Source organism: Zeugodacus cucurbitae, chromosome 3 (assembly GCF_028554725.1).
Source record: "Zeugodacus cucurbitae isolate PBARC_wt_2022May chromosome 3, idZeuCucr1.2, whole genome shotgun sequence".
Taxonomy (NCBI): Eukaryota; Metazoa; Arthropoda; class Insecta; order Diptera; family Tephritidae; genus Zeugodacus; species Zeugodacus cucurbitae.
Window position 1 is genome coordinate 41,722,656 of NC_071668.1, and position 14,285 is coordinate 41,736,940.

A 14,285-nucleotide genomic window follows, 5' to 3' on the forward strand; every position below is an offset into this window, starting at 1 on the left:
GAGAAGAACCTGTCTTCACTTGGTATTACCAATTGACGCCTAACGCCTTTGTGTCTTCAATATCTGAAATGGATAATGAAAATATAAGTAATGCTAAAAAACAAACGTATATATATATATATATATCTACAGAGCTTAATGCTTGTAATAACTAAACAAAAAATAAACAACTTTTTAACATCAAAATAAAAATTTTTCTAAATAAATATTTTGGACACTATGCAACAGATGCATTCTTGTACATACATACATATGTACATATGTATGTACATCTTAATACGCACTAACTAAACATGCACTTATACGCATTTATATTTACCATGTTATTTTCCATTGTTTCTGCGTTGTTGTTATACTATATTGCACCAGTGCTAAATCCAAAAACCTTAAATTATTTCAAATTACTTATTTGTATTATGTATTAAAAGTATGTGAAACATACCTCCACCAACTCCACCGTCACCTCCTTGCTCTTCCTTTGCTGTGCACACACGTATAACTGGAATGAAATTATTTTATTTATAAAAACTAATAACAAAAACAACACAAATAACTGCATTTATAAATTCTAAAAATATCCAAAAACACGAATCTCCAAGTTTTTTCACACCAACAACAATAGTTTAGCTTGAAGCTTTTCAGGAAACTGTAATTCTTTTGACTGGACACTATACCTACAGTAATAGATAAGTAGACATTGCTTTTTTATTAAAATTAATTTGCACTTGCCTGTTTTTTTTCGCTGCAAATTGAAAAAATTAAACATTATTTCCCCTATTAGCGATTGAGACAAAAAAACGTGCCGTTTTTGTTTTGCTCGATCAGCTGATCCCCTTTGTGTTTTCTCTTCTCCTTTGGTTTTGGCGTTGCCAACCATTGGAAATATAAATAGAGTGTTAGCGTTAGGAACTGAACGTACAGGTGTTCTCAAACATTTTTTTGCGGAGGTATGGCCTCTGAAAATAGTGATGGACGAACACCGGAGAATCCTTTTAGGAGGAACTCCAAAATAATGAGAACGCCTCCAAACGGCAACAACGAAGTATCCACAGCTTCTGGATCAACAAAGAATGGCGACAATGTCGACCAAGCTAAAAGCGGTGGAAAAAATCTGGAACCGCGGATTGGTGAAACTTCAAATTTTTGTTGGTACTAAGATTAAAGAGCTAGAAAACATTATGTCTGGCCAACGACACATTAACCAAGCCATGCGCGATGTAGTAAGCAGCATAGTGAGTCTGTATAATAAAGCATAAAAAAACGAAAGTGCATTGAGAAAAACAATGGTGGAGAAAGTACTTATTAGTAAAGAGGTAATTACTCCAAAAAGGCTGCGGGACTTACAAGCCCAGTTACCACCAACAAAGAAACAGAAGAATGTAAACGAAAAATCGCAGCCATCTTATAGCGAGACCGTGAAATCTGCAGAAAATAAACCCAGCGCAGAAGAAAAATGGGTGGATGTGGTAAAGAAGAAGAAGCCAATAGAGAAAAAAATCAGATTGAAACCAGACGCTATTATTTTAACCAAAAAAGACGGCGCTTCTTATGCTGATATATTGCGAAAAATAAAAAGCAACAGTGAGCTCGAAGAATTGGGATCGAATGTGACATATGTTAGAAAAACTCTTAAAGGAGACCTTTTACTGGAACTGAAAAATCAAACGGACAAGAGAGCCGAAACTTTTCAAAATGCCCTAGAGGAAGTGGTCGGAGAGATGGCTGTAATACAGCCTAAAAGCCACAATGTTACAATAGTATGTAGGGATTTAGATGAAATAACCACTCCTGAAGAAATTTGCGACGCACTGCAAAAGGAGTGCGGATTCCAGAGCTTAGGGAAAGCGAATATTAAAAATATGCGAAAAACACGTAGCGGCACACAGATAGCTCTGTTGTTGTCTTCGCGCCCACGATGCCAAAGCGGCACTTAAGCGTGGCAAAATAAAGATTGGATGGTCGATTTGTCGCCTCAGGGAATATGCCCCTATACCTCGTTGTTTTAGGTGTTTTCAACTAGGTCACATGGCACGAACATGCTGCAACCCGATTGACAGGTCTTCCCTCTGCACACGTTGTGGAACCGGGGGACACGTTGCAAAGTTATGTACCAACGCTCCAAGCTGTATTCTTTGCAAAGGAGATCACTCAGTCATGAGTACCACTTGCCCCAAGTTCTTAGAAATGTCAAAATCACTGCAAAAATGAAGATATTGCAGTTAAATTTAAATCATTGCGCTGCAGCACAAGAACTGCTAAAACAAACGCTGTTAGAGAATAATATCGATATTGCTTTATTGAGCGAGCAATATATACAGCGCTCGGAAAGCACTTGGATCTCAGACATAAGTGGTAAGGCGGCAATATGGTCCTGCAAAGGAAAACCTTTCACGTCATGCTCCAGAGCAGCTCAAACTGGTTTCACATGGGCTAATATACATGGCATATATTTTGTAAGTTGCTATGCCCGCCCCAGCGCATCAATCTCGGAATTCGAAAACTTTCTCCTTGAGCTATCTCTAGAAACTAGAGGCAAATCGCCTATAATAATAGCAGGCGATTTTAATGCATGGTCTACTGCTTGGGGAAGCAGAAGTACAAACCATCGTGGGCGCTTAATACTAGAATTCCTGAGTCAAACAAACCTTACGTTAATAAATAGCGGTACCAAAAACACATATCAAAAAGGAAATAAAGGTTCAATAATAGACCTTACGTTTGCAAATGACGCACTTAGCATGCGGATTAAGTGGGAGGTGTCAGACATTTTTACAAATAGTGATCACATGGCTATCGTTGCTGAAGTTTCAGTGTCCCGAGAAACGGAACCCCCGAGAGGGAACACTGCTCAGAAACGAAGCTGGAAGCAAAACGAATTCGATACTGATGTTTTCGAGATAGTCTGGAGTGCAGCAAAGGCACCAGGCGAAGAAGCGGCCCACTTAGTATCTGCATTGCGAAAAGAGCTGTTCGCAGTATGCGACGCAACAATGCGAAGGTCAAAACATCACAACAAACGACGTCCAGTATATTGGTGGAACGATGAAATTGCCACGCTGAGGGGAATGTGCGATTATTTCACAGCCACAGTTGAAGTGTTTAGGAGTAATATTAGACTCTAAGCTTAAATTCAAGGAGCACTTGGCTTACACGTCAAATAAGGCAAATAAGATTTATAACGCCTTATCAAGAATGATGGCAAACAGAGGCTGCGTACGTTCCAGCCGGCGCTTTCTAATTGCAAAAGCTATGCGCTCGGTAATATTGTATGCGGTCCCAATATGGGTCCAGGCGCTAGACATTAAAGCGTATGCGAAACCAATAACTGCTGTATATCGACTCTCAGCAATAAGAGTAATAAGTGCTTTCCGAACTATATCCAGCGAATCAGCTGAAGTATTGGCAAGTATGCCACCCATAGACATCCAGGGTGACGAATTCGCAAGATTAAGCGAATTATCAGAACCAACAGAAATAAAAAAGAGAGATGAGAGAAATAAGAGCACAACAATGTGGAAAAAGTGGTGGCAAACCTCAACCAAAGAACGGTGGACACACAGACTTATTCTTGACATCCATTCATGGATAAATAGACAGCATGGGGACTTGAATTTCCATCTGACACAAATATTAAGTGGACATGGGTGCTTTAGAAGCTATCTCCATAAATTCCATCGCGACGATAGTCCGTATTGTCCGGTGTGTACGGAGTCCATAGAAGACTCTGAACACGTATTTTTTCACTGCCCTCGATTTTTGAACGTAAGGGACAGATTGGAAACTGCACTTGGTGGTAGTTTTTCGGTGAAAAACTTGACTGCACTTATGTGTCAGTCCTCTAATAAGTGGAAAGCTGTTAGCGAAGCGACAGCCTCAATTATGATAGAACTGAGACAGGTACAACAGGTTAGGCGTTAGTCAGTCCTTGCCATAGAGGAGACTTAAGAATGTCTTGTCACTCCCACGAAGTAATACTTAATCTGGTGGTTCCGTGGGAGCGTCTTGAGTTGGGAGTAGGTTAGGTTTAGCGGATTAAAGTTCCGCACTCCGGCTTTCGATGCTTCCCTCCACTATAAAAAAAAAGACTCGCCACAGGTGGTAAGTGTTAAGGTTCTTCTTACATTCTAATGTGTGTGACAAATGTCCACTTGAAATTGTTTATCTTATAATGTAATATGGTAACATGTGTACAACACGCGTGACCCTCGATCTTTAATAGTCACTGTGCCAAGGACATCGAACATATTTGTCTATTAAAATATATTTATGGTGGTATTAACTTGCATCTCTCTCTTATACATTTAAAAATTAGTGTTAATAAATGGTGCTATTCTAACTACCGAGATTGTCACTTAACTACAAAAAGTTGGTATTTCTTATGTGTTGGTAAAAACTGAAAAATGTTGCATGTGTAGTGGTGTACGAGTTAGCTCCGTCTTGTAGGAATATACATACATATATAATACATACCATTATTCCCATGGTATTAAATACTTTAATATGCGCTATTCAAAAACGGTAGTTAAAGGTAAGATTATAAATTGATTTGAGCATACATATGTACAGCTCTGTTCAAAAAAATAATAGTGCCAAGAAGTCAATATTTGAATTTCTTATAAAAATATTATTAATTTTTTTTCTGTGTTGAAATTAAGTATGAACACAACAGAAACATTAATTTTACATTGGCTTTTATTAATATAAAACAACTGTATATCATAAAAAATTATATTCCTCTACAGACACCAATGACAGAGAACGAATGGCAAAATGTGGCTAATCATTTCAATAAACTTTGGCAGTTTCCGCACACGCCATCGATGGAAAACATATAAGTATAAAAGCAGTGGTTTTATTTATGCCGATATTGGAGCAAAAGATGCTCTTCCATCTGATGTCGTCTTTAAAAGGTCAGATTTTCAAAACTCCTTTTTTTATTGGCGACTATATTTTTGGATTGAGTCGACACATACTTAAAGCATACAACCGCAATTTGGATTTAACTAATGCTTTCAACTATAGGTTAAGTAGAGCTAGAATGACAGTAGAGATGGCTTTCAAAAACCTAGCTGGATGTTTAAAGCATTTTCCACCGACCAATTACTAAAGCTGTAAAATATAGATTTACCCACAGTTTTGGTTATTTACTTCGCAACAAGTTGTATTTAAATACATTAAAACATGTATTTTGTAATTTTCCTTGTTACAGTTGCTATTGTTTGGCTCTTGACGTCTATATCTCATGCCTTTGTTACACGATTTAGGAAATCTATAAGTATAAAATCATATTTTTTATTTGCCCCCATACGATATAGAAATACTCTTTTAAAATTGTTCCCTAATAGTAAAATTTTTAATTTTGTACAATGTCCTGGTCGAAAAGTTCGATTTATGGAAAGAAATTTGTATGAAATTTGACTTTCTTTCTTTTGAAACTCTTTCATTCGAGAGAGAGCTGTTAAAGTCCGCATTTTTTATAACATTTTGCAGTGGTGCCACTGAGAAAACATATAAGTGTGGAGATTATTATTAGACATCTTGGGTATTTATTGTTTTGTAATTTACGCTTTATAGAAACTTCTTATCCAATATTAAGGCAACACATAGATTTATAAATACATATTTTAGGATAAATACATAAATATAAATAGAACAAAATATTAGTATAACTCAAAACCGTAGATATTTTAAGTCGACATAAACAAGAATGTAACTTAGTTTTCTGCAAATATTTTATATTTATATTTTATAAAAAAATTAACTCCTTAATATATTCTTTAAAATTTTAAGAAAAAACTTGTACCCAGATATGTATTTACGTATATGACATTTAACACTGCTAAAGAAAGTATATTACTTGGGTACAAATAGCCACTGTTTTTTAAATAATACACACATATTAACTTCATTTAAATAAAAGTTGATAATAATTCAAAATCACAAAAAAACTTATCGTACAAAAACGAACTATTTCTTCGTTTATTTCTGCGGTATTCTCAGTGATAGCTCGTCATTTTGACTGTCAGCTGTTCAGTAGCCCATGATCGGGCTTTGTTGCCAACATCAAAAATGAGTTCATGGGCTCTCAAAACAAGCAAAAGAGAAGAATTTCATATTATCCATTGTTCGAGTTATGGAGAACTTCGAGTTAGGGAAGGAAATTTGTATGAAATTTGGCTTCTAAACGCTATTGCCAATTCAAGTGTTCGAGTTATGAAGATCTTCGACTTATAGAAGGTTTGAGTTATGGAAGTTCCACAGTATTTGTTTTAATGAGAATTCTATAACTCGAAGTTTTTTTGTGGATTATGCTGATTCGAGTTAGATAAGTTCAACTATATTTTTATTGGAAGTAATAAAAGTAATAAAAAGCGTTTCTTGAAGTTTCTGTCAAGTGCTGAACATATAGAGGACGACAAGCGACAAACGACATCTGTCAAATATTAAAATACACGCGTTCTTATGGGCACAGTTTTTTAGACAACAGTACGACTTCGCGACAAAATGGTTGAAGAGTTCGCTGTCGCCAAATAAGAAAGCTTTCTAATTTTGCCGACGACAATGGTAGCTGTAGCTGCCCCTAATATGTGAAATGTAAAATTATTCAAAGTTCTTACAAGTGTGACTTTATTTTGGCAGCAGAAGCGTAAAATAGCTTTAATATATCATTTATAATAACAAACGATTATTTAAAACAAATAAATCGACCGATTTATACCTTTTTTGCACAAAAAATTTCACTTTGAACAAAATATGTATACTTTATTGAAGTGCAAGGTTTCAGTACGGCAACAATGAAATTGTTGTTTGATATGTCGCTGCCGTCTTCAAAATGTTCAAGACGCTGGCTTCAAAGCGACATTTGTAATCAGCCGTCGCTACGTCGTGTCAGTACGCATTCAATAACAAATTATCCATTCAAAAAATAATATAGTATCACAACAAACTATAGCTATTTAGCAGGGGTTTAAGACATTGCATTGGAGCTATCATAAAGGCAACATTCATTAACCCTAATTTTTGTAGGTATAATATAAGAAAGAGATACACGTACTACAATGAACCGTTCAAAAATCCCCGTCATAGCCGCCATTCATATTCTGATATTATTTTATATTTATTGTAAATTTTCTTTTTACAGAGTGATACTATGTTTGACTGGGTGCTATAGATTATTTTAAAGGAATATAATTGCAGAAAATGGTTTGTAGAAGGCAAAACGAGCTGTAGCGCACATCTGGTGCGTACATGCAAACACAAACATGCAAAACCAAAAATAGAATCAGAACAAGGATTATGTTCAGTACAGTACAGTACAGTACAGTAGAAAACTTTTTTCGTGGGGAATTCTCGGTGGTAAGATAGCCGCCATCTTGGAAAAACAAAGTGTGGTATATATTAGCTGTCATCGATTGGCTAACTGCTATAGACAAGCCAATCGAACAAACTCTCCAAATTTTTATACGAACTGGCAGCACTGAAATCGAATTGTCTATACTTGGGCGCACTGAAGTCTTTGATAGTTCGCTAACAAAACAATTTAATTTTCAAAGTTGAAAAAGAATAATTTAATGTTAAAAACGAAAATGGAAAATAACGAGTATTTGAATTTGGTAAGAAAGTTTTTTAAACATATGTAAAGTATTGTATTTTTACTAATAAATTATTGTGCAGATTTCTCAGTATTTACAAAATGAAGAAGAGCTTATGATTGGGAGTGCTGGTATACTAGCATTTTTAGATGAATTGCCATCTAGCTCCAGCTCGGAATCTTCATCAAGCTCTGAGGAATCAGAAAGGGAGGAAACCAATAAATGCCAAAACTTTTGCGAAGCCATTGATGGCTATGGTGAGAATGAATTCAAATCGCACATGAGATTGCGGCGTTCGACCGTGGAATTTTTAATAGGTATGTATTTATGGACACATATTTTCTTTTTATTGACTTAACAAATTGATTTGGGCATACTTTATTTCAGAGAGATATACAAATAGCATTGAGCCCAAAACAAATACTGGTGGAAGAGAAATTGTACCACCTAGAAAAAAATGTATATTTATATTTGGTACATCAGTAACACCGTCACTTTTCGGCAGCTTGCTAATTTGTTTGGAGTGTCTTCTTCAACTGCTTGGACTATAGTATCGGGTGTGACTAGTTGGGTTATATCGATTTCTAACGAATACGTTCGGTGGCCAAACAGTACTGTCGCAGTTGCAACAAAAAGAAAGTTTGAGGCAAGATGTGGTTTACCAAATGAAAGCATACATATAGTATAGTGCTTCAAGCAGTTGTGAATGCTGATAAAAGATTCGTAGATGTAACTTGTGGTGAACCTGGTTCTCTTCATGACAGTAGAGTTCTTCGTAGATCGCATCTTTTTGCACTAGCGCAGGCAGATTCAGAGAGACTATTTCCGAATGAGGCTTTCATTTTGGGCGATTCAGCATACCCTGCTACAAATAAAAACATGAAATTTAAATAAAACAACTTATTTTTATTTCAAATTGCTTTATTAAATTCAGTATATGAATGAAACAAAATAAAAATTTCATGAATTCATTATCTTAAAATTATAAAAACTTATCAAAAATGAATTTAAATTCTATATATGTATATATTAAAAAGTATCACAAATTCATTTAAATTTTATATATATGTATATAAAAATATCACAAATTCATTAAAATTGCTATATACACATTAAAAAAGTAACAAAAATTCATTAATATTGATATAAAACATAAAAACAATAAAAAATATCACAAATTCATTTAAACTTAAAAGTAATTTAAATTAACAAAGTATTAAAAATTCATTTTACAAGCTTAACTAACTAAAACCTATTACCTAAACAAAGATTTTTTTGAGGTTGCCAATTTTACACTAGTACACTATCTCCGAAAATTTCCTCCATATCTTCCATATATGGAGCAATACATGGAGATGCACCCGTTCTGCTTGCATTGTCTTTGGCCGTTTTATACGCCGATAGCAAAGTTCGCATTTTATTTTCCAATGCTATCACTGTTGTTGAAGAGTTCTAATAAAAAGAATTACATAAAGTTTTTACAAAAATATATATATAAACTTTTAACTTACGGTGAAGCCTTGTGCCTGCATGTCCTCCAACACATGAGCGTATGCGTTGCGTTTTTTTCTTTGATGGAGAAATTCTTCTCTTCGGGCTAAGTACTATTTTAGTAGCCCCTTGGTTTCTACCACCGTCCATGTCTTACGTTTTCTACAACAAATTTAATTTTTATTACAGTTTATTATACAATAAATTCAATACAAAAATACTTACGATTTATCTTCGCCTGCCATTTTCAATTTCAAATTTGTGTATAACAATTTTTATTATTTTGACAATAATTTGTCCTTTGAGCCGTTCACAATAGTAAAATGGTTCTAAAATGTGTAAAACAAAACTTGGTAGCACTCAGCAAGCGACTATTGAAATTTTAATGAGGTATTCGCATACTCTCCAGCACGAATTCAGCTAGATATCTTTGTTGTTGCTTTCACATGTAACATTTTTGACAGGCGAGCAGCGCCCAAAGATAGCGAGCAGAGACGTGACCAATCGATGGTAGCTATTGATTACTTAAATTTTTAAGACAAATGTCATAAAATATCAAATATTGTGTGTATAGTTGCCTTATATAAAGCAAAATTATTTATTTATGATAAATTTTACTTATAGCAGATTTTTTCATCAATGTGTGCCATATTATATGCAAAAAATTTATTTAATGTGGATAAGATATTTTATAAGTGGTGAGAATAAAATACAGCTCTTATACATGTAATAATCTGTGGTAAGTTATTTTTGGACACATTTATTTAAACTTTATTGGCAAAAAATAAAAAAATGCATTTTTGCTAGTTTTTACTGAAATTATTTACAAATATTTATAATTAAAATAAATTTAATAAAAATTTAAGTATCCCCAGTTTATTCATCCAAAAAATACTATAAACTGCGAACATTCAGCTAAAATGAAAAGATTCACTAAATAAGGGGGAATAACCCCTGCAAGACGAGTAGAGTAACTTATCTTATGGAATATTGGTTACCGGTAAAGAAAGCTTGTATTATTTTTTTGGTCTCTTTTGTTCTAGCAGCAGGAAAAAAGTTACTATTTCTCCTCTTTTACGGCATGTCGGTGTGATTATCTTGCTCGCTCTCTCTCATTGATTTTGGTGCCAATGCTGCATATGTCTTTCTGCTCTAATTTTTCTTTGTTTTGGAAAGGCATATGTCACTCTATGGTTAGCAGAGCCCCCTGTAGTAGTTTTTTTTTAATCAGCCATCTATCAGTGGAGACTGTTCGATTTATCATTTTCAGGGTAACCCTTTAATCACAGGTATTGGTCATTTGTTGGGTCACCGTTTCGTTACTTAAATTTGGTTCATTGGTCTCCATTGGTCTTCATTCTATATGTCACCTACTTTTAAGTTTGAAATTGAAAAATTTAAATTGTTTTATTTTTATTTATTTATTATAATTGTATGATATATTTACATTTATAAATTAGTGTGGTGTAATATTTTAAATTTTTAATAATCAATATAGAGTAATTTTTAAATATTAGCATTGCAGTACAAAGAGAACTTTTTACAAACGTTTTTGCAGCTATTTATACATTGATTTTTTATACATTTATATTTATACATTGACAAAATTTACATATTTTAAAAATAAAGTTAGTATTAATTATTAAATTTTTACTTTTTACATATTTCATATATAAATTTAGTATTAATTATTACATTTTTATTTTTTGTAGTTGTTGTTATACAATTCAAATAAAATTCCATTACTATTACGAATGTTATTAGTATTCGAACATTCATTTGTATAATTTAATAATATTTTACATATAAATTATGAATTAGCAAATGAATAAATTAATACTAAACGCGAACGATTCCCTTATAACTATCCTGTAAGGATCCAACGAAACTAATGAACCAATATTGTTTGATGTCAATTCCACACAATCCTATCCCATATGTTCATCATAAAAAGGTTCAGCTTGTCGGAAAGAGGTTGTGCAACTGCTAATCTAAATGTCCGATGGGATTTGTTGTTGTCTTGTTTATCATGCCTGAAAAATATTAGAAATAGAAATTGTTATTAACGATTAGAAAATATGAATATATTTGTATTCGTAGTAAAAACCTAAGAAAAGTTGTAGCTATTGTAATCCTCCCTTTGTGCAAAGTATTTGTGTTTATGGTCTAAGTAGGCAATTGAAAAGTAAAGTCCTCTCTCGATGAGGAAAAACTAAACTCTACAAATCCCTCATCATTCCCGTCCTACTTTATGGTGCAGAAGCGTGGACGTGTCAACATCCGATGAGACGGAACCAGGAGTTTTCGAGAGAAAGGTTTTGCGGATTTATGGTCCCTTAAACATTGGCAACGGCGAATACCGCAGAAGATGAAATGATGAGCTGTATGTGTTGTTCGACGACATAGGCATAGTCCAGCGATTAAAAAGACAGCGGCTACGCGGGCTTGGTCATGTTGTTCGAATGGACGAAAGTGCCTCAGCTCTGAAAGTTTTCGATGCGGTACCCGCCGGTGGAAGCCGAGGAAGAGGGAAACCTCCACTCCGATGGAAGGACCAGGTGGAGAAGGACCTGTCTTCACTTGGTATTACCAATTGACGCCTAACGCCTTTGTGTTTTTATTATCTGAAATGGATAATGAAAATAAAAGTAAATATAAGTAATGCTACAGAGCTTAATGCTTGTAAAGCTAAACAAAAAATAAACAACTTTTTAACATCAAAATAAAAATTATTCCAAATAAATATTTTGGACACTATGCAACAGATGCATTCTTGTACATACATACATATGTACATATGTATGTATATCTTAATACGCACTAACTCAACATGAACACATACGCATTTATATTTACCATGTTATTTTCGATTGTTTTCTGCGTTGTTGTTGTTATATATTACACCAATTCTAAATCCATAAACCTGAAATTATTTGAAATTACTAATTCGTATTATGTATTAAAAATATATGAAACATACCTCCACCAATTTCACCGTCACCTCCTTGCTCCTCTTTTGCTGTGCACACACGTATAACTACAATGAAATGAAATTTTAATTATAAAAACAAATAACAAAAGTAACACAAATAATGCATGTATAAGATGGATAAATATCCAAAAACACTTAACAAAATAAAAGAAATATTTAAAACGCACTTACATCCATTCACTTCAAATTTTATTTTCAAATGAACAGCGGCCATAGCGGCGATTTTTGAACGGTTCATTGTATCTCTCTCTTACATATACAAAAATTAGGGTTAATGAATTTTGCTACTCTAACTACCGAGATTGCCACTTAACTACAAAATGTTAGCAATGTGTGTGTATTGGTAAAAGCTGAAAAAATTTGCATGTGTAGTGGTGTATGAGTTAGCTCCGTCTTGTAGGGACTATCTATGGGAAATACACATAAACTTGATGTGCTACAAATGAGGTGTTATCGCCTCCTTGTTAAAAATTTTTAAAGAGAAATATGTCCTGATACTAATGAATAAGTATTTCAAATCATCGGATTCCCTCATCAAACCACTAATATAAATACTATAACGGATTGCAATATTCAATTTTCAAAAAAATTAAAGGGCAAAATGGAGTATTACCAACCCAGGCATGGATTTTTTTAATTTAAGATTCAAAAAATATTTGGTTCGCATTATGCAAATGAATCTAAAATATTACGAACTTAGCAATTAATAACATTTATTACTACAATAACATTGAACAAACATGCAGAATATTTAAAAATAATCACAATAATTATGAAAAAAATATTATTTATTATTTGTAAAAAAATATAAAGAATTTTTTGCAATTCGAACTAAAACGCTAGTTTTGAATTAATTTATATTAATTTATTATTTTAATTTAAATTAATTAACAATTAGTTCTGAGAATTAAAAAATTTACTTTACACTCTACCCTCTAATGCGATAATGCCGATCTGTTAGCAACGGCTCCCGCTTTTGCCTATTTATTCCTTCTTTGCTAACTGATCTTCTGATTGCCCCCGTTTCTCCAAATCGACCAATCAAAATTCGCCACGATAGCAATAAGCGCGTATGTAATTAGGACATACGTAAGTAATTAGGAAAAAACGTAACTAATTAGGATTACGTTAATGATGCTGCCATATCGTTCGTAACACTCCCCCCCGGTATATCCTGTTGATCAGGGTGTACCAAACTCATCAAATCTAGAACGGCTATTTTGGCAGCTGGTCTCTCAAAGATGCCGCAAGAGGTCTTCAGAGTAGCGCTTCTGACTTTTCCATCATCACTTTTTCGTACCTGAATCACTCTGCCTTTAGGCCAGCAGTTTCTTGGACTATTGGGGTCAACGATGTACCCAATATCACCGATTTGAATAGGCTTTACATCCGAAAACCATTTGGTTCGCCTGGTTATGGTGGGTAGATACTCCAAAATCCAGCGTCTCCAGAATGCATCGGCTAGTTGCTGTGATGTTCGCCAGTTACGACGCATTAAAGTGGTCTCAGTAACTGGTTCTGCGATTGGCTTAACACCACTTGAGCTACCTAGCAGGAAATGGTTAGGCGTGAGTGCTTCCTCCTCTTCGTGGTCGATGGGGATGTAAGTTAATGGACGAGAGTTAATAGTCATTTCGACCTCCATTAAGACTGCACGAAGTAGTTCGTCACTTGGACGGTTAGTTGTCAGAATTTGTTTCAGTATCTGCTTTACTGACCGGACCAACCGCTCCCAGGCTCCACCCATGTGGGGCGAAGCGGGTGGTATAAAACGCCAATTAGTTGCAGCAGAGGTAAACGTCTTCGTTAGAAGATTTTTATCTAACAGTTCAAATGCTGATTTCAACTCCCTTTCAGCACCTTTGAAGTTTGTACCATTGTCACTCCATATTTCTAAAGGACTCCCTCGGCGGGCCATGAAATTACGTATAGCTAAAATACAGGAGTCGGTTGATAGCGAGTATGCAATTTCGATGTGAACTGCTCTAGTTGTTAAACAGGTGAACAACACTCCGTATCTTTTCTCTGTACTCCTTTTAACCGTAACCAGGAGTGGGCCGAAGTAGTCAACGCCTACGTAGGAAAACGGTCGACTAAATGCTGAAGTCCGGGCTGGAGGTAGACAGGCCATCATAGGTGGTCGAGGTTGAGATGATTTGTTTTTACAATACTGACAATTGCGTCGAATTTTATTGGCCAGTGTGCGAAGT

At 34.6% G+C, this 14,285-nt stretch overlaps 1 protein-coding gene across 1 annotated transcript; it reads left to right on the forward strand.

The window, feature by feature from the left end:
* The first annotated feature begins 7,655 nt into the window (after positions 1-7,655).
* On the forward strand, positions 7,656-8,468 carry LOC128920521 (uncharacterized). The gene is made up of 2 exons (XM_054227954.1): positions 7,656-7,909; positions 7,980-8,468. Exons 1-2 carry the CDS (start codon positions 7,708-7,710, stop codon positions 8,141-8,143), a joined length of 366 nt encoding a protein of 121 aa, XP_054083929.1. The 5' UTR covers positions 7,656-7,707; the 3' UTR covers positions 8,144-8,468.
* Positions 8,469-14,285: the final 5,817 nt, after the last annotated feature.

What these genes read in the sequence shown, in the direction of transcription:
- LOC128920521 (XM_054227954.1), top strand. Translation starts at nt 7,708, where the DNA reads ATGATTGGGAGTGCTGGTATACTAGCATTTTTAGATGAATTGCCATCT. An exon ending in GACCGTGGAATTTTTAATAG is followed by an intron (nt 7,910 to 7,979) that starts GTATGTATTTAT and finishes ACTTTATTTCAG; the next exon opens with AGAGATATACAAATAGCATT.